The sequence below is a fragment of the Microcebus murinus genome, chromosome 4 (assembly GCF_040939455.1).
Source record: "Microcebus murinus isolate Inina chromosome 4, M.murinus_Inina_mat1.0, whole genome shotgun sequence".
In the NCBI taxonomy this organism is placed as follows: Eukaryota; Metazoa; Chordata; class Mammalia; order Primates; family Cheirogaleidae; genus Microcebus; species Microcebus murinus.
Window position 1 is genome coordinate 96,200,098 of NC_134107.1, and position 20,064 is coordinate 96,220,161.

Genomic DNA, 20,064 nt, shown 5'->3' on the forward strand with positions numbered 1-20,064 from the left:
GCACGGGAAGGCCGGTCTACCCTTCTTGATTGTCGACGGGATTCGGGATTTGGGTGGAAACCTGGACTAGGTGACCTTGCAGGTTTCTTTGAGTCCCGAGAGTCTGTGATTCTTAGAGACACTAAAACCAAACATGGATCACATCCAGGGTAACACCCCCCCAGCTGGCAGATGTTTCTCCTTCTGCCTAGAGTACTGCTGCCACTGCCCAGCAGGAGGTGTGGATTTGGGGAGGGAGGACAGAGCCCTGACTCAGGGCTGTTTGCCAACCCTTTGGCTGTGTAGGGGGAGAGGAGGTGGCATGGGGGGAAGATGCCCTGGACCTGGACCACCACGGGGGAATATCCACGGGGAGCCAAGTTCCCCTTCATCTCCTGTGTAAGGTAAGGTGATACTAGCTGTTGTAAAGATAAACTCTGAAATCTCAGTGACTTGATACATTAAACATTTATTTCTTGCTCACATAAAGTCTGATTGTCATTGGTGGGGTCTCTGGTCTACAAAGCTATATATAACCCAGGCTGATAGGGACTCTGCCATCTTCAGCAAGTGGCTTCCAAGTTCACGTTGGGCATTGACATCCAGTTGGAGAGCGTGGAGAGTGGCTAGTAGGATTTTGAGCCAGGCCTGGAAGTACCATGTTTCACTTCTGCCACATTCCACTGGTTGGAACTGAGTGTCACGGCCTCATCTAGAAGTCAGGGGGCCTGGGGCCTATAGTCATGGGAGGGGCAGTCACTTCCTAGCGACAGCTGTGTCCTGTGGAGGGGGCAGCATGAGGCTTTGGCAGACAGCTAGCCATCGCTGATGTCCTCCCACCCCCCACCAGGCTTCCCTCCTTGGGCCTCTGACAACTTGCGCACACACCAGACAGTGAACCCTTTGAGCATCTGCAGTGCCCAGCTCGGTGCCAGGTCACAGGAAGTGCTTCGGGGTATTTGGTCAATGAACAAGTGCTTGTGTATCTTCTTGCTTCTTAAGAAGGCAGATGCCTGGTGGAAAATGGTTTGTTCCTTCCTCGAAAAGTTAAACATAGAATAAGCATACGAGTCAGCAAATCTGCTCTCAGATATATACCCAGGAGAAGAGAGGGACTCAAGCAGATCCTTGCACAGCCATGTTCAGAGCAGTGTCATTCAGAATAGCCAAAAGGTGGGAGCAGCCCAGGGGTCCATGAAGAGGTGGATGGCTAAGCAAAATGGGCAAACAGTGGAATATTATTCGTCCTTAAACAGGAGTGAAATTCCGATACATGCTACAACATGGCGGACCTTAGAGACGTTAAGCGAAGTAAGGCAGACACAAAAGGACAAATACTGTGTGATTCTACTTATAGGAGGAAGCTAGAATCGGCAAATTCATACAGACAGGAAATAGAATGGTGGTTGCTAGGGGCTGGGGGAGGGGAAATCCGGGAGTTACTGATTAACCAGTGCGGCGTTTCTTCTTGGGATGATGAGAAAGTTCTGGAAATGGATAGTGGTGATGATGGTTGTACAACAAGGTGAATGTACTCCATACTGCTGGGTTGTACACTTAAACATGGTTAAAATGGTATAATAAATTTTATGTTTTTTTGTATCTTTTACCACCATAAACATACAAATGCCTGAGCTGTATGCCAGTAGATTCCGATTCAGTTAAGATTGGTGAGATCTGGGCTTCTGAATTTTTTCAACAAGCTCCTCAGGTGAATCTGATGTGCAGCTCAGTTTGAGACCCACTAGTCTAGCTCTGGTGGTCGGTAGATGGGGAGAGAAAGGGGTGACCTCTCTGAGGGTCTTCTGGAGGAGGAGGGCTTCTTGAACTTTAATGAACCGCCTGGGGATTTTGCTAAAATGCAGATTCGGATTCCGTGCTCCTGGGGTGAGGCCTGAGATCTGGCATTTCTAACAGGCTCCTGGGTGACGCTGGCGCTGCTTGTCCGTGAACCACACGTTGAGTGTCGAGGCTCCCAAGGACAGACGGTTGTCTTGTCTTCGGTGGACAACGTGGAGGCCTGGGGAGGAACAAGCACATTTTAAGATGATTGGCCCAGATACATAGTTTAGTGAGGATGCGCTGGGGACGGATGAGAAGGAGCAGGAGCTCTGCTGATTTTCGAATTAGCTTCTGGGTGCGGGTCAGACAGGCAGGCTTGAGGTTCAGCTAAAGAACATATCAAGGTTAGAGGTTATTAGCATATAAAATCATGTGGATTTGGCATAAGTCCGTCTGAATTTCCAGACCTTTATAGGTTTATAGGACCTGCTTTATAGGAAGGGGCCTCGCTCAGCTGAACACAAGTTAAACTGGCTCAAGCTTCACTTTTCTGTTGCCTTTCCAAATCCCTCTCACCCTACACAGTCCACCTCAGGTCCCAGGCCTTCTGCAGCCCCCAGAGCTGAATCCTCCCCTTCCGCCACTGCCCCTCGCCCGAGCAAAGTACCTGAGAGCTCCCGATCCAGTGCTGCTTATTGGCTCACCTGCATGGACTGTTTACTGATGTTTCCAAGTCAACTGCTTTCCCACCTGTAAGTCCAGCTTGCTCACCTGGACCTGGCGGACTCCTCATCTAGCAACATCCTGGAAGCAGAGCTGAAATTGAGACTTTGAACATGGGAACACCAGGAAGTATGGCTCAGTAGTTAAGGAATCAGACACTCATGATTCCTTAAATCTTATCTCCAACTCTTCTTGCTCCTCTAACCTCAAGTAAGTTACTTAACTCCTGAAAGCTTTCTGACTTGTCAAGCGGAAATCATGATACCTTTCCCCCAAATCTGCAGTGCGGTAACATGAGCCAATGCAAGGCATGTGTTTTGCTCACCACCTGGCACGTAGTATAGGGATCCATAATGTGTTTTCATGACTGTGTCCCCGCTTTGCAACCGTCAGGCGGGTGGCTCCACCTCCTGTCCACTCTAGCCTCTGTGGAGTTGTTCTTTCCCTTGTGCTGGTTGGAGCCGGGTCTGATTCCTGTTTGTTTCCCCAGTGCCCAGCGTGCAGGGGAGCGGGGTTGGGGGCCTTCCAGGCAGAACGCCTGGGATTGATCCTTATGCTTGCAGTTCTGGAGATGACCTGCAGATGGCGCGCGCAGCCCTGGGAGGCGTCCGGTCCTCCCAGAGCCGGAATGAAGCTGGGCTGTCACTGGTGTCTGAAATGAAGGGCCTTGGTTTTCCCAGATGCTGTTAGCTGGCTCTCCTGGGTGGCTCCTGTGTGGGGGGGCTGAGATGGCATTTTCCCATGAGCTTGGGAATAACAAGGAGTACAGAATGCCCGCCCCTTCCCTCTCATGGTGCAACCTGCCTTACCTGGGAATGTAGCTATGCATGGGCGAGACTCTTCTGCATCCCACACAGGTCAGGTGCTAAGAATGTTTGTGGCGTGAGTTGCTGCTTGGAAGATGCTTCTATTAAAAGCCACGCACCCGGGCTGCTAGGTGTGATCTGCTTGCATGCTGTGCGGACTCCTCCCTCCCTCTCCAGTTCCCCATCTCAGCGGCTGGAGAGCAGCACGTCCCAGACTCACCTTCCTTCCAGATTCTGGATCCACAACTCAGCCTCAGCTTGAAGTCCTAACTCAGGAGCCCCCTTTGCACTTCCTAAGTGCACTTCCTTTTCCAGGATGCCCCGCCATGGTGCGGGGAGCGGTTCCCCTCCAGACCACCAGCTCCGTGCCCCTGGGCTTTTGCTAGTCTCCTGCCTCTGCCTGTCCAAACCTTCATGTCCGTTGAGGCTCAGCTCACCTGCCGCCTCCCAACTCTCTGGTCACACGCAGTGCCTCTGCACATGCACAGCACGTGGCCGCGCCTCCGTGTGGACGCCTTTTCTTCTACCTGGCAGTCAGCCTAGTTGCCAACTCTTTAGAAACCAGGCGAGGTACCTGGGGGCCTGCTGACCTGACTCACTCTGGCTGAGCCCATTCCCTCTCCTCCATGAATGAGCCCCTTTCGCCCCTGTGACCTCCAGTGACCTCTCTCCTCCCTTTGCTCTCACCTTACCTGGACAGTCAGCCCAGAACTTCAGCCCTGGCCAGATACCACAGGTACACCCTCTTCCTCCTTGCTCCCGGTTCAAAGGCATCTTTCCCATAGCTGCTGGGCGGTGGCTGTGGGTAGCCGCGTCCCCCTGGCTACCTGGTGCTCTCCTGGGGGAGAGAAGCTGGTGGACAACCCCTCCCCATCCCAGCCTCTCTGCGCTCGGTGAGCCAAGGTTGCCTCGTTCCATTGGCCACAAGCTTCCCTCAATTTACAGTGAAGGAAACCGTGGTGCAGAGGGGGTTAAGAGCTTGCTGAAAGCCACAGAGCGGGTCCTTGGGGCCCTTGGGCCCTTGGGGCCCAGCATAGCTCTGGGAACAGGAGAGGATGCACCCTGGCTAATTGAAAGCCTTTTCGAAAGCTTAGAAGCACTGAGTGAAAGCCCGGGCTTCTCACAAAGTCTCTCCCTGAGAGATAGGCAGCCTGGTACAGAGGTCTCTCCGCCCTCCCCACTGGCCCTCGCCAGATGGGAAAAAAGCCACCACGTAGAAACATAACCTTTATTGCACACGGCGCTGGGTCTTTTTTCATAGAAAAAGGTATTAACACATAAGCATCTGCAAATTGAAGCAACTCCTGGTTTTCTTGGAACAGTAAAATCGCATGCAGTGTCTCTGAGTTGGGATTTTGGTCTTTTGTCAAAACCACCTAGGTTGGAGGGGGGTGAGTAGGAGGGAAAAAAATTGCTGAGTCTTTGTGCCTCTGTCTCAAAATAGGGTGAGAGAAATATATAGATATATAGCTTGTCGATGTGTTCCTATCTCTCTATATATGTATATATTATCTCCACGCAGATTTTGGGGGGTGGGGGATTTGACTTGTACTGTCAAATTCTTTGTGCCCTGGCTTCATGGAGAAGAAGAAAATAGTTTCATTTGTACAAAAGAGTTCTATGTACAAGCGTTCATGACTTGGGGGGTTTTCGTCTGTCGGTTTAATATAAATAATGCAGGGAAACAGCCGAGTTGGTGTGAGGGCCGAGGAGCAGCGAGGTCCTGGTGGCATAGGCAGCTCTTCCCGCCGTGCCCTACACCAGGGTGTAGGATTTGGAGTAGGCCCCGGCCCCCTGCTTCTGAGACCTCCCTACCCCCGACGTGCTCATCTCGAGAAGTGAGTCCCTGGAGCCCCCCATTTTGGTGTGTGGGCCCCCGGCCCGCGGAGGCTCGGAGCTGGGGGCCGGAGGGGCAGCGCTGGGGGCGGCGGGGGGCTCGGCAGGGGTGGGGCCGGGGGCTGGGGGCGCCGTGCCGGCTGGGGGGGCTGGCATGGCCAGAGTCCTCTGAGGTAAGGTGGCCGTGGAGGCGGCAGCGGGGGCCCCTGGGTGCGGGAGGCCCAAGGGCTTGCTGGCAGGGTCCAGGGTCAGGTGGCGAGCCTGGGTGTGGTAGGTTCGAGCCAGGTTTCGGATGGAGGCCTCGCGGGGCGGGACCACGGGGCAGGGCTCACGTCCATCTGCTTTTCGGAAGAAGGCCTCCGACTTGGCGTACAGGGGCAGGTTGCAGTAGTCACCTGGAATCGCAGAGGCAGAGGATGTTGGAGGTAGAGGCCTCTGGGAACAAGCTTGTTCACCCCCACCCCACCCCAAGCCAGTCTTCTCCCTGATCTGGCATAGGAGCCCCTCCACTGCCTGGATCAGGTACTTGACCTCTCTGAGCCTCAGTTTCCTTGTCTGTGAAACGGGGATGATCATATTTCCCTACAGGATTATTGCGAGGAGTGAATGAGATGAATTACGTAAAGTGCTTTATTTTATTTTATTTTTTTCACCACGTCTAATGTAAGATGTAAAGTGCTTCAATGCAGTGGCTGGCACCTATCACAGTTGCTCAATAAATTGCCACCTATTGTCCAATGATCACTACAGGCTAGTCAGCTTCGGGGGGTGGAGAGCCCACCACTGCTGAGGACGAGGACTTCCTAACAGTTCCGGCTGTCAGAAAGTTTTCCTTTATTCCGATGAGGAAAGGAATATCACTCCCCGTCCCTGCCTTGGTTTCTTAAACTGCCTCCACGTCGCCACCCCTTTGCTCTGTGAGCACCTGCCTCTGTCACCTGCCAGCTGTGCCCGGCACTTTGGATGATCTCATTTCATCCTCACAACAGCCCCCAGGATTGTTAGTGCCTGCCTGCGTTTTGCAAGCAAGGAAACTGAAGTTCAGAGAGATTAAATACTTTGCCCAAATTCACACAGCTAGAAGGAGCACCCTTCAGGACCACTGGGCTTTGAACTTGCCCTTACTCCAGGCTCTTCTCTAGGTGGAAGGAGCCCCCCATCCCCTCCCCCCTCCACCTGTTAGCATGGCCAGTGCCAAGCAGGCCAGACTCTATGTTGTTTGATGGTCTGTGTTTTGCACTCTGTGACTCCCGTGCCTGCTGAGGGACCCACTCATAATCCTAGACCTGCCCTGCCAACCTCTAAAGGCATATGCAGTGGCCAGGCCCCTGGGTCCGGTGGTGCCCAGGTAGGCTAGGTCACTGTCCACCATGACATAGGACCACTGTGGGTTGACCTGCCAGGTTTGCTCCTTTGGATCTGGATTAGTTCAACCAACACTGAGACCAGAGGCCATTGGCAAATGATCCCATAAGCAGTCTCTTCCCATCCTGGCACAGCTTCAGAGTAAGGGAATGATCAGAATTTAATGAGACCTTACTATATGCCATGCATCTATTTCATTGCTAATGCCTGTTATGACAAAGCAAAGAAGATGCTACCATTGGCATTTTGCAAATGAGAAAATTAAGGCTAGAGAGGTTAGATGACTCGCCCAAGGCCACAGACATGCTAACAGGGAGAACCACGGTGCTGGCCCCACTACCCTGCACTGCCAAGGAGCCAAGCTGGGCTGGCAGGAGTCAGATGCTAATGGGACTATATCTAGCTAGGGCTCGTGGGGTAGGGGGCAGGGACACAGCACGGGAGGGGGGCTGAGCACTCACTCTTGTTGGCCCGGTGAGGGATGGGCACAGCCACATTTTTGCCCCGGTCGGCATCCTGGGGCTTGGGTGGGGAGGCGGTAAAGCGGCAGATGCCGGGCTCTGAGGGTGTGCTCATGGACGTCATGCTGTCAGCGTTCTCGTTGGTGCCTGTGGTCATCTGGTCAGAGGAGCTGTCAGAGATGAAGCACTCGGTGATCTCGAACTTGGCGTGCTGCAGCTGCTCCTCCAGCTTGGCGTGCTCATAGGCCCGCGCCAGCTCCTCGTAGGTGGAAGAGGCACTCTCTGTGGACACCATGCTGTTCCGGCCTTTGTCTGGGCAGAGAGAAGGCACAGGGTTGAGGACAGGAGTGGGTTATGGGGAGAAGGGTGTAAACCAGACTAGACGGAGCAGGTCCCCTGATCCTAACCCCAGCAGCCGTCTGAAATCCTGGCCGGGGAGAGGACCAGAAGATCCTATGAGGGTGGAAGTGGTGGCAGAAGTGGGATCTTTGGTTAATGAAGCACAGAAAATCTTCTTTCTTGAAAATAAGCAATCACCCCCTGGAACATTCAGACTTTTTTGTCCCAACAAACATCCTTTGTACCACTGTCTCTGACAATTTCTGGGGAGAACAAAATGAAATCTTTGACCAAGCAGAGCTCAGTGAGGTCAAGTGCTTTTGTCCCAGCCACACCATGAGTCGTGACCAGCTAGAAATGAAACTCACGTGTGCATTGGGCCCCATGAGCTGGTGGGAAGGAGTTGGGAAGAATGGAAGGTGGGGACAGGTGCTGGGGACCTGGAGGAGGGTGGGCAGGTCATAGGCAGGGGCCTAGGCACACCTGTGTCCTGGGATAGACTGGCACTGTAGCTATCACTCTCGGTGACAGTGACACCATGCTGAGAGCCCACGGTGCGCCAGTCAGAGGTGAGGGTACGGGCGGGTGTGGAGGCCTGGCACTTGGTCAGGGTCCACTGGCTTGAGTACCGGTTCCGGGTGCTGTGGGCTGACTTCACATTCTTCCTGGACACTGGATCTGCACAGAGGGAAGCGAGAAGTAACACCCTCCCATTGAGGACACTTGGGCCGGGGCAGCTGGTGCTGACCAGAAAGAGCAATGGGGAGCAAGGGAAGGGGCAGAGGCAGCCTCAGAAGCTCCCGTGGGAATGCTGCCCAACTTGCCTTTCCTGACCTCGTGCCTGCCCCTGAGGAGAAGAAGAGCAACAGAGTGGAGGGGTGAGGACAGGGACAGCACCTTGGCTCTCCCTACTCACCCCTATCTCTTCTTCCCACTGGGGGAAGAAGGTGATATCCTCTCCTGCTGCCTCCTGACTGTCCACTCATTCCCTATAGTCCTTGTTGTGTCCTGTCCTTATGTCCAGAGTCACAGTACTAGACATAGAAGGCCCTTGGAGAACAAGCATTCCCAACCTTCTCAAAATTTCTAAGGTAAGGCAACTGAGGCCCATAGGGGTAAGGTGAGCGATATGCCCAAGGTCACTGCTAGTAAGTCTGCAATTGAGATCTCCAAACTCTAACTCCAATGCTCTTTCCATTCTATTCCATTTTGCTCCTGCTTCTCCCCGACCCACTTCCTTTTTTTTTTTTTTTCACCTCTGCCCCATGCTGTGCCCAAGCCACCCTGTGTGAGAAGGTGGCTGTCCCCCTGGGAATAATGCATACTGGTTCCTGGCCGGATGTCAGACATGTCGATGAGGGGTCCTGTGCTCTGGATGAGAGCCGGGTGGTGCAAGGAGACACCAGTGCAGAAACTCTGCGGATTGACGGCTTGGCTGAACTCGGCATCCGTCACGGGGATGGTGGCCTTGTCATCTCCTAGGGGAAGAAAGACAATCACCAGGAGTCCTCCCCAAATTTGTCTTTACTTCCCAAATTTCTCTTTGTTTTTATCCAGTGATGAGTCACAGAAAGGCCTGTAATTCCCCCACACTGGGCAAAGAGGAAACTTAGCCCTGGGGAGAAGCTGCGGTGAGTTCCAAGGTTGTTGGGTTGTTGATAGGGCTAGAACGCTGGGCACTGCCATGGGGGCTGGTGGCTGCCCTCCATGGGTTGTGGCCTGGGGAAGCACACCCAGAGCAGGACAGAGAGCTCGTGGCACCTGTCACTCACCCAGCTGCTTGATGCCCTCTTTGTCCTCGATGAGCAGCTGGACCCTGGGGATGTCGATGTGTAGCCGTGGGCCCTGAGGTGGCCCTTTCACAGGGGTGTCAAAGCTTCGGTTGTTCTTGCTGTGGGGAGAAGGACAGGAGCTGGTGGCTCAACAGCCATAAGGGATAGGGGGTGGGGGGTTTGCAGGACAGTGGGATCTTAGAAGCCCGGCTCCTACCATGGGAGCACAGAGGGAAGTCCTGAGTCCCCTGCAGGGGAGAAGGGGAAGGGGAGAAGAGAGGACGCAGCTCAGTGATACCCACCTTATCAACATTTCTGCCAAACTCTTTGCATCTGTAAAACAACAGAGAGAGGCCCTGGGTGAGAATGGAGTTTGAGCAGGATGACAATTGGAAAAGGACTGGGGAATAAGGTGGGAAAATTCCCTAAAATGGGGCTGGGGCTGGTCTCCCAAGAAGCAGAGGAGAAATACAAGGACCTACAAAACAGCCCAGACATAATGAGGTTTCATTGCTCCCAATTCAGGATTTGCTTGAGTCTGTTTTCCTTTCCTCAGATCTTTATCTAATAGGGAGACCCTTCCCAAAGCATAGTAAGTCGTCCATCTACTTCATTAATTGACTCTGATTAAACAAGGCACCATACAGCAGGCTGGAAATATGCATCAGTGGAGGGTCTATCCTCAGTTACCCACTGGAAGAAGAGCCTGGAGGGTGAAGTCGAGGTGGTCAATGGGAAGCCCCAGATGACTACATTTTCTTATCAGCCCAAACGCTTCACTTCTCCTCTAGGGTATCTGTCCCCGAAAAATCCATGCGTGGATTTAGAGGTCTCTGCTTTGTCTCAGAGGAGCCTTGAACTCCTCTGATCAGGACTCTCAGGTTGGGAATTTGGAAAGGAGGAGAATCAAAGGGCCTAGTTAATCCAGCAGACCCTTGATAACTGAGAATGATCTGTCAGAGTGAATCTTGATAGCTGCATGTATGCATCCAACTATCTAACCATCCACCCATCTACCCATCCATCCATTGAGCTATCCACCACCATTCATCTACCTACCCAGCCACTCATTCATCTATCATCCACTCATTCAACCATTTATCCATCTATCTATTGATCTAACCATCCACCCATGCATCCACCCATTCATCCATCCAACCATTACTTATCATCCACTTATTCAACTATTCCTCCATCCATCCAACCATCTAATCATCCATCCTATCATCTAATCATCGATTCAACCTTCTACCCATCCATCCAACCATACATTCAACATCCATCCAGCCACTCTTCTATTTATATATCCAATCTTCCATCTGACCATCCATACCATCATGCAACTGCCCATCTATCCATTCATTCATTTACCCCACCATTCTAACTATTCTTTTTTTTTTTTTTTAGACAGAGTCTTACTCTGTTGCCTGGGCTAGAGCTAGGCATTAGCCTAGCTTACAGCAACCTCAAACTCCTGGGCTCAAGAGATCCTCAGCCTCTCGAGTAGCTGGGACTACAGGCATGTGTGACCATGCCTGGCTAATTTTTTCAATATATTTTTAGTTGGCCAATTAATTTGTTTCTATTTTTTAGAGACAGGGTCTTGCTCTTGCTCAGGCTGGTTTCGAACTCCTGACCTTGAGCGATCTGCCCGCCTTGGTTTCTCAGAGTGCTAGGATTACAGGCATGAGCCACTGGGCCTGGTCCTGTAACTATTCTTTCATCCAACCATCCATCCATTTTTGTCATACATCTATCCATCAAAATATCCATCTATTTAAGCATCCATTCAGTCATCCACCCATGTAGTTAACTGTTCATACAATCATCCGTTATCTTTCCATTCAACAATTCAGCCATCCATCCATCCATCCATCCATCCATCCATCCACCCACTTATCCATTCATCCATTCTTTCAACCATATGTCCATACAACCACCTATCCATCCAACCTTTCATTCAGCCACCCATACAATCATCCTTCCATCTATACATCCTTCTGTCCAATTATCTACTCAACCATCCAACCACCCATCCAGTTATCCTTTCATTTATACATCCTTCCACCCAACCATCTATTCAATCATCCATCCATCTAATCATCAACCATCCAGCTATCCACTAAACCATCCATTCATCCATCCACCCAATTCCTGAACACCCTAGGGAGCATTAATCATTCCCTCTTCTGTGCTATTATTATCCACTGGCTTATCACATTAGACCATGAGCTCCATAAGGGTGTGACCCATCCCTTCTTCATTTATCTCTATGTCTATATTTTCTGGCAGTATCTATGATGTAACAGACCCAATAAATGTTTTCCAAATAAGGAAATGAACATTTATGCAGCAACTAATAGGTGCCAGACACTGTATTAGACCCTGGGAAAATTCAGGTAGATCAGACCCATTCATGCCAGGCCCTGGTGTCAGGTGTTGAAAAGGGGGATGGTATTCAAAATATTTAACACTGACTTGGCAGGGAAATTGCCCAGTCAGGACTGAGCATGTTCCTAGAGACTCTCTGTGGGTCTATAATCCTTAGTGGCTGGATCCTAGGAAAGTTGCAGGGATCCATGCGAGAGAATGGAGCATCCAGGGTAGGAGGGAGCAACATCTATTTACCAGCCAACGTGGAAATGTTTCAAGATTTTCACAATCAGTACGGCTTTACCAGAGTGTGCCTCTAGCTGTCACCCCTGAATGGGGCAGGCACAAGGTGCTGGGGACACAGAGGAGGACGATGGTGAGCAACTGAGGAGGTTTCAGAAGGTCTGAGTGGCAGCCCTTCCTTCATGGGGACATGGGCTCCTCCCTCCTCCAGGTGGTGCCGTGAGCCACGGAGGGTGGCCGTTATCTGAGTGACACCCCTCCCGGAAGGCCCGCGGGAAACTCTCCCACCTCGGAGTCGCTTCAGCCGCTTCTCTTTCCTCTTCTTGCGGACGACGAAGAGCAGTGCCACCCCCAGCGTGGCCAGGATGACGGGGCAGCCGATGGTGAACAGCTTCTTCACGTCATCCCCCTCGCCTTGAGCGGACTTGATGGGGGGGATGGTGCCTGCGTGGGGCAGAGGAGGGGATCCAATCCATCGATGTCCCTTAGCAGCCAGGCTAGGCGGAGTCCCACGGTGAGCTAGCCCTTTGACCTCCCTGCTGCCTTGGTGTCTGACCTCCTCCGCCTGGCCCAGGGCTCCCGCCCTCCCCGCTGCTCCCAAATCTGCTCCCATCAGGACAGCCACGAGCAGCTGCGTCGTTTTTACTTTGCCTTCCGCTAATGACTTCCTGGTACTGTTTCAGATTTAGCCTGAAGTCTCCCCGAGTTAGTCTCCTGCCTGCTGGCATTTAGTGTTCAGTCCTAGAGCGTGCATTGATGGGGTTACATTCCCACTTCCAGCCGCCGGGTGGTGGCAAAGGGAGAGTGCAGGAGGGGGAAGTCAGGGCAGCGGGACCCTGGTTCTCTTACCCAGATGGGGACAAAACCCACTAACACCCTGCATCCTCTCACTGCTCCTTCTTCCCATGGGTGACATCTGTGGGGCTTGGGTGTCGTCAGGGAGGTGTGACAGGCTCTCCTGCTGACACAACCCCCTCCAGCCCTGACCCTTGCCTGATTCACAGTTTTGCTTGAGTCCCCTCCTTCATGGAGCCTTCCGTGTGGGAAGGCCATCCCATTCTGATACTGCCTTTACTCTGTTTCCTAAATATATAGGGGGACTTGTGACAACGGGCCCCTCTGAATTCAGCCTTCTGTGTTTCTGCAATGTCTCTGTGCACATTCATGTGTGGGTACATGTGTGTGAGGTATCCCTGTGTGGCAGATACCGGTTAATGTCCCCCACATGTCCCTGTGCTTGTCTGCATCTCCCCGACTTCCTTGCAGTTAGATGGGAACCCATGGCTAGCTCTGGACGGCAGTGTGACCGGAAGTGCTGCATGCCACCTGCTGGGCAAGGCAGTAACAAACTGGAGTGCCTCTTCTGTTTCTCTCTTTGGCGACCCTGGAGGCTCCCTGTACAAGGAGGCACAGCTAAAAAGATGGTGGCGGCCAACCCTCACAGGACTTTAGCAAGAAACAAATCTGTACTGGGTTAAGCCACCAGGTTTCCAGTGTTTGCTACTGCAGCTTAGTCGCTCCCGTCTGGGCTGATGTTCCACATTAGCAGACAGCTCCTAAAGGGCAGGACTTCACCTGCAGCTCTGCCTCCTTCCCCATCGCCCTGGAGCTCTCGTCTCTGGTGTTACTGACCTGCCTCCCGCCCGCGTGTCTGTCCGTCTGTACTGGCCGCCGGTACATCTGCCCACTTGCCTGCCTGCTCCTTCGCCTGCCGGCCAGCCTTTCCCCTGCCTGCATTTCTGCCTGTTTTTCTACTTGTCTGTCTCTTTATTTTATTTTATTTTATTTTATTTTATTTTATTTTATTTTATTTTATTTTATTTTATTTTTTGAGACAAAGTCTCACTTGCAACCTGGCTAGAGTGCCGTGGCATCAGCCTAGCTCACAGCAACCTCAAATGCCTGGGCTCAATTGATCCTCCTGCCTCAGCCTCCCAAGTAGCTGGGACTACAAGCATGCGCCACCATGCCCAGCTAATTTTTTCTATATATTTTTAGTTGGCCAATTAATTTGTTTCTATTTTTAATAGAGACGGGGTCTCGCTCTTGCTCAGGCTGGTTTCGAACTCCTGACCTCAAGTGATCCTCCCGCCTTGGCCTCCCAGAGTGCTAAGATTACAGGTGTGGGCCACCGTGCCTGGCCTATTTGTCTGTCTCTTTATGCGTCTGCCACTCCGCCCGCTTCCCGGGCACCACCCTGCTCCAGCCTCCATGCCGCCCCTCCCCCATCGCCCACTCACTGCCGTCGTAGTCCAGGGTGGCGAACTGGGCGGTCTCGTTGCCGCAGCCGGCGCTGTTGCAAGCCCTCATGCGCAGCTCGTACCAGGTGGCCTCTCGCAGTTCTGTCAGAAACACCTCCCCGGAGCTGTTGGCCCGGAGGCCCTGCCAGGCCCAGGTCCCCTTGGGCCGGTACTCCAGGACGATGGCTGTGATGGGGCAGCCCCCGTTGTTCCAGCCCTGCAGGTTAAGCCGAGCATGCGTGGAGTTGATGTGGGTGAAGAGGTGTTGGTCTTTGCTGAAGGAGGGCTCTGGGGGCCGGAGGGAGAGAGAGAGGTTAGAGACTGAGCGGGAGGGAGGATGTCCCTGGGGCAGCTGGGACCGCAGTGGCCCTGGAGGGATAAGTGGTTGGCACAGAGAGGAGTGGGGATGCCCCAGGGAGGAGAGGGAGGAAGAGGAGGAGAGGAAGAGAGGGGAGGGCCTGGAGAGAGGCCTCAGCAGAGGGGAGGTTTAGGGGGTGGAGAGGCAGATGAGTGCCACACTCTGCCAGCCTGGCTAGGAAGTGGGACCCGGTTCTTCTACGGGCTTCATCAGGATGCTCTGGTGATGGGAAGGCTGAGTCTCCCTGTGTCCCCGGGCCCCTCCTCCCCACGCCCCCAGCCATCTTGCACCCATGCCCTGGGCCCCCTAAGCCCCCCGCCCCAGCCCGACTCTCCACCCCCAACCAGTGTCGCCCGGGCCTCACCCCGCCCGTGGGTCTTGGCCTCGATGATCTCGCTGATGCGCCCAGAGCCCACGCTGTTCTTGGCCGCCAGCTTCACCTTGTACCACGTGCCGCACTTGAGGCTGTCCAGCTTGAAGGACCGCTCGCTGGAGCTGATGAACACGTCCTTCCACTCCTCGCTGTTGTCCACTGAGTACTGCAGCACGAAGCCTGCCCGGGACGGGTGCCTGGCTCAGTGGGGCAGGGCAGGGCAGGGCAGCAGGAGCCCGGCCTGGGCTCCCCCACAGACCACCCCTGCTGGGCTCCAGGCAGGGGCAGAGACATCCAAGGGGCATATGCAAATTAGCTGCAAAACTGGAAGGCCCCTGGCTCCAGCACCTGGGCCAGTGTCTCTCTTGGGCTCCGGGGTTGGGGTTTAGGGCCAAGGCGGGGAGGGGAGCAGAAGGGCAGACCTGTGAAGTTCACAGGGGTCCTGTTTAGACCCTGGCTGCTCCACGTGTGGGCCCTGAGCAGCAGCAAGAAATGCGCACTCTGAGCCCCCGCCCCAGACCGGCTGGAACAGAGTCTGCACTTGTACGGAAGCCCTGGTGGTTCACGTGCACGTTCAAGGTGGGGAAGCCCTGAGCACATTTGTCTCCCTTGACAGACAGGGGAACCGAGGCCCAGAGAGGAAGACAGACTTAATGCTCCAGGCCCAAGCGGCTCACAAGAGATGGGGTGGGGGCGGGGGCTGTATTAAAGCCCAGACACAGCTGGTGCACTTTCCGTGGCACTTGAGTAATTTCCTTGTGGCTGAATCACCCTCCCCCCAGTCATTTCCTGGGTGTTACAGGGACAGTTGGTGGGAGTGGGTGAAGCTCTCTCCCTGCCCCAGGGTCCAGAGTTCCTCCCACATCTTCCCCTCCTGCTCCAGGCCCTGCCTCACCTCGGATGGAGCTGCCCCCGTTGTCACCCGGAATCCAGGTCAGGGTGATGGACGAAGCTGAGGTTTTGGAGACAGTGAGGCGCGGCTGGTCGGGGGGCACTGCGAGGGGAAAGCCACCAGCCATCAGCACCAAGGGTGAACCCGACGATGGGGCGTTGGGCCGATGGCAGCAGGTACTGGCTCTTCCAGGCTCCCCCTGCTGTTCCCCACCCCTCCTGCCTCCCATCTGCCCGCTGCTCTGCCCCACCTAGGATCAGTCCCCAGACAGAGACCCATAAGCATCCAGGACCCCTCAATCTCACGTGATGGAATTCCTACCCCTTCTCCATCCCTGTCCCCGCCGAACCCGCGAGTCCCACCTTGCACCAGAAGGTTGACGATGATGGTGTCGAAGCCGCCGGTGTTGGTGGCCGTGCAGGTGTAGTAGCCCGAGTCCTCGGCCTTCACGGCGCGCAGCAGCAGGGTGCCGTTGGTGTGGATGAGCCGGTGCCCGTCCATGGACACGGGGATGGCCGAGTCTTCGCTGCAGGGCGAGGGGGGGGTTATGGGAGGCAACCCTGATCTTGAGGCCCCTCCCCCCAGGTGCATAGGCAAATAGAGTTGGGAGTGGAAGGAGGCTTCCCAGGGGACCCTGGGTTGTTGGGGTTTTGCTCAGCCCTTCCTGGGGCATCCAGTCACCGTGGCCTCTTTAGCCACCCAGGGAAGGGTCCTTGGCTCCCAACTGACGGGAACCAGGGGGTCAGGCCTGCTCGGGAGAGCAGTAGCTGTGGGCCCTGCAGGGCCTCTGCCGGCGGGAGGGACACCCCAGACTCTCTTCATCACGACTCTTCTGCTGCACCCCTCTCTGGGGTCCCCATCCCTCCAGGGGCTCGCCACTCACCTGTCCTTGGTCCACTTCACGGCAGGGGCTGGATCGCCCACTGAATTGCAAGGCAGCCGGACGTCTTTCATCCAGGGTGTCGTCACGGTGCCCCCGAATGAGATGATCTTTGCTGGGGCTACAGGGAAGAGAGGATGAGGGTCACCCCACTTCTACCCCGCACATGCCCTGGGCCCCCTTTCTCAGGGCTCCCCAGATTTACAATTCAAATCTCCCCTCCCCTGCCTGACCTCCACTCTGGGCTGGGGCGGGGGCGGACCTCAGGGCGTTCGGCTGGGAGCGAGTCAACAGACATTTATCAAATGCCTCTCAAGGAGTAGGTATCGCATGAGGCTGTGAGGTTCAAAACATGAGTAAGATCTATTCCCTGTCCTCAAGATGTCTAAGAGGGAGACAGACACGCTAAAAGTCATTACAGGGTGCAAAATGCTCTGGTGGGCGTAGGTACGAGTAACCAGGGAGCACTTGTCTGCCAAGTGAGTGGTGGGGGCGTTGGCCAGGGAAGGCTTCTGGAACTGGAGGCTTTTTTTAAAAATAGGGTCTCACTCTGTCTGTCACCCAGGCTGGAGTGCAGTGGCATGATCATAGCTCACTGCAGCCCCGAACTCCTGGGCTCAAGCCATCCTCCTCAGGCCTGGATTTAAAGAACTAAGTGCCCAGGCGCCAAGAAGGTCAGAGGGGGCCCTGGAGCTGGGGACCTTCCTGGGTGGCGGGACAGTGTGAGGTGGGTGAGACAGCAGCTGGAGGCTGGGGTGCAGGCTTGGAGGCGACAGGGCTTAGCGTGGAGGGGTCTGGGGGGCTGCCGAGGGGAGGGAGAAGGGCTGCTGGGGCCAGACGGACTGGCCAGGCAGTGGGGCCTCCACAAGGGGCGTTGAGGAGAGTTCGAGGTTCTCAGAGACCTGGCTCCAGACCTGGTCCTGCCACGGGCTGGGCTGGCTCCCTGCGCCCTGTGACAGTGCGCGAGTGTGCATGTGTGCCGGAGTGCGTATGGGCCCAGCGGTGCTTGTCTGTCGTACCTCTCGGGCCGCTGTGACGGGAAGGTGTTCTAGGAAGTACCGAGCTGTCTAGGAATGTGTCCTATTTAACGCCCACAGAAGGGACCAGCCTTCTGTCGAGATGCTCAGGTCCTCAGACCCTGGCCTCTGGGCCGGTGCCAGCTGTCCTGGGAGGGCCGCAGGCTCCAGGAGAAGGGCTTGGTTGTGACCAGGGAGGAAGGGGGTGGTGGCGCTGAGGTTGTGTGGAGAGAGCCCTGACTCGGAGCTGGGAGAGCCAGCCCACCCCGTCTCAGCGGGGCATGGACAACACCCCCGCTGGCGGGGCAGGGCTGAGGCTCCTGAGTCTGAGCCGGGGGAAGCTCAAGTCAGCCCAGGAAGGGTGGCTGGGCTGAGCAGGCACACCCCTCCTCGTCAGTCTGGGCCCTGGGACGCCAGGGCTACAGAGCCAGGGGTGCCAGTCGTGGCGGGGGAGGAGACGGAAGGGCCCAGGGAAGCCCAGAGGCCAGTAGAGGACCCACAGTCCCTGGCTGTTGTGGCCAGTACCTACGCCCCAGGCTCGGGACAGGCTCAGCTGTTATTCGTCAGAGAAGTAGGGGTGCACCCCCCACACTCTTGTCCGGGTCAGGGATGGGGGAGGCACTACTAAGAAAGTGTCACTCTCCTCCTTTGTGGGGGCCCCTCCGTGTCTGCCGTAGGTGGCAGGAATCAGCAGTGCCTGGAACTGCCTGTGCCCCAGGAGTCCAGGCTTCTGCGGGGGTCGGGGGGGCTGTCCTTGAGCCTCAGCTGCTCGGCTTGGCTCTATGTGGGGGGGACTCCTCCTCTTTCAAGCCGAGAGCAGGGTTTGGAGCAGGACAAGGTGCAGGAAACCCACCCGCAGGGCTGGAGGGCCACAGCCTGCTGTGAGGGCTCCCCGAGTCAGGGGGCAGCAGAGGCCCAGAGTTGGGGGACGCGGGCAGGCAGGAGGCGAGTGGCCAGTTCCTCCTCGCGGCCAGGTCACAGACAGAGCGGAGGGGAGAGAGCCCCTACTGGGGAACCAGAATTCTGGAAGGGAGCTTTTGTGGGCGCCTGTGCCCCTGCCCCTGCCCTGGCCCCGGGCTTCTCACCCTTGCCAGCTGGCTCGATGGTGACCTTCTCGCTGCTGTTGCCCCGGCCGGCGGAGGTGACGGCGGCCACCCACAGCAGGTACTGCTGCCCGCGGTTTAGGTGGGCAATCCGGTAGAAGAGCTGCTCAGGACTCGTCTCGTACTCGCTGGGAGCCTGCGGGGCAGAGGCGAAGAGACCCTAAGAAGCAGAACCCCCCCAGGACTCCAGCGTCCAAGTCCTCCGTCCCCAGCGCCCTGGGCCCTGGGGAGAGGCAGGGCTCGGTCCAGCTTGTGCTCCCCAAGTTTTGAAGCCGAAGTGGACGGTTTGCACTGGGCTTGGCCCCTGCGAGCTGATAGGCCTGCTCTGCCGTGTTGCTGGGCCAGCCTCGGTTTCCCTCTCTGGTTGATCCAAAGAGGTAACTGTGGCTTCAGTCCAAGGAATGTGAGAGTTTGGGGTGGGGGACGGCATGGGGGAGGCGGGGAGGGAGGTCAGGAGGAGGGAGAATGGGGGAGGGAGGGAGGGTCCCAGGAAACCCCGAGAAAAGAAAGAGTGTTTGGGAAGAAGCTAAATTACTGCCTCTGCCTTATTAGGGTGGTAGACAGGCTCCCCCAGCCTGTCCCTGGCTCAGTCACCTCCCAGCCCTGCCGTCTAATTACCGCTCCTTCATTCTGCAGGCGGCAGGCGGCAAGGCAAGCCGTCGGGGGAGGAAGGGGCGGGAGAGGAACCGTGAAAGCTTTGCTGGGCTGCACTTTATTAATGATTATTAGTGGTATGGATCGCCATATATATTTGTAGGTTATATAAATCTATAAATTTTTTTTTAACAAAATGACAGTTTTGACAAGTTGCCAACAAAACAATATCGGATCCCAGTGGTTTTACCAGTTGCTTTGATGAAAAGATTATGTTGCCTTGGAAACCAGAGGCTCAGATATTGAAATGAATTTGAGAAGGAGCTTTTGATAAGCGCTAGTTTGCAGACCTCCTGTCAGCCTCTTCCCTGGTACGGGCGGGATGGGGCTGACTTTCATTTTATTTTATTTTTTTGTCAGCCGCGGGGTAGGGAGAGGAGGACAGCACTGGGGCCCCTTTGAAATCAGAGTGGAAGTCCAGGGAGGGGGGGCAGCCCTGGAACAGATGGGGGCCCCGAGGCCAGAGGGAGCTGATAATTAGTTATCTCCGCAGTCACGGGATCTTGCACACACACATGCTCACACACACAGACATGCAGATGCATGCACGCACGTGCCAGGGGACAGACCTCCAGATAGACATGGGGCCACAGGGGGACGTTCTCCATGCCCCATGGGAGGGCTGAGGGGCCCAGTGACTTAAAATAGGAGAAAACATCCTTTTTGGCCCCAGGCTGTCCGCAGGGAAATGTTAGGGAGAAGGCACAGGCGTCTCTGGCACACACACAGAGCTCCCGAGCAGACTCCTCCTCCTGCCCCCTTGTGGGCGTCTGGCCTTGAACCCAAGAAGTCCCTGCTGGGAACAGGTGCAGAGCCCCCCTGAGCCCTGGTAGTTGGGAAGCTCTTTCAGGCTGCGGCACGCTGGCACG

The 20,064-nt window shown here is 55.3% G+C and overlaps 1 protein-coding gene across 1 annotated transcript in view; it reads right to left on the minus strand.

The window, feature by feature from the left end:
• Positions 1-4,507: 4,507 nt before the first annotated feature.
• Positions 4,508-20,064, minus strand: part of DSCAML1 (DS cell adhesion molecule like 1) — a 328,360-nt gene continuing 312,803 nt past the window's right edge. Inside the window, exons 21-33 of the mRNA XM_012773648.2 lie at positions 18,524-18,677; positions 16,426-16,543; positions 15,905-16,068; positions 15,546-15,644; positions 14,642-14,830; positions 13,920-14,207; positions 11,968-12,123; positions 9,366-9,396; positions 9,064-9,182; positions 8,617-8,769; positions 7,775-7,969; positions 6,953-7,264; positions 4,508-5,521 (exon numbers count right to left, since the gene is read on the minus strand). Coding sequence (XP_012629102.2) covers positions 5,046-5,521; positions 6,953-7,264; positions 7,775-7,969; positions 8,617-8,769; positions 9,064-9,182; positions 9,366-9,396; positions 11,968-12,123; positions 13,920-14,207; positions 14,642-14,830; positions 15,546-15,644; positions 15,905-16,068; positions 16,426-16,543; positions 18,524-18,677 — 2,454 coding nt within the window. The 3' untranslated portion in view covers positions 4,508-5,045. The remainder of the gene's footprint in view (positions 5,522-6,952; positions 7,265-7,774; positions 7,970-8,616; positions 8,770-9,063; positions 9,183-9,365; positions 9,397-11,967; positions 12,124-13,919; positions 14,208-14,641; positions 14,831-15,545; positions 15,645-15,904; positions 16,069-16,425; positions 16,544-18,523; positions 18,678-20,064) is intronic.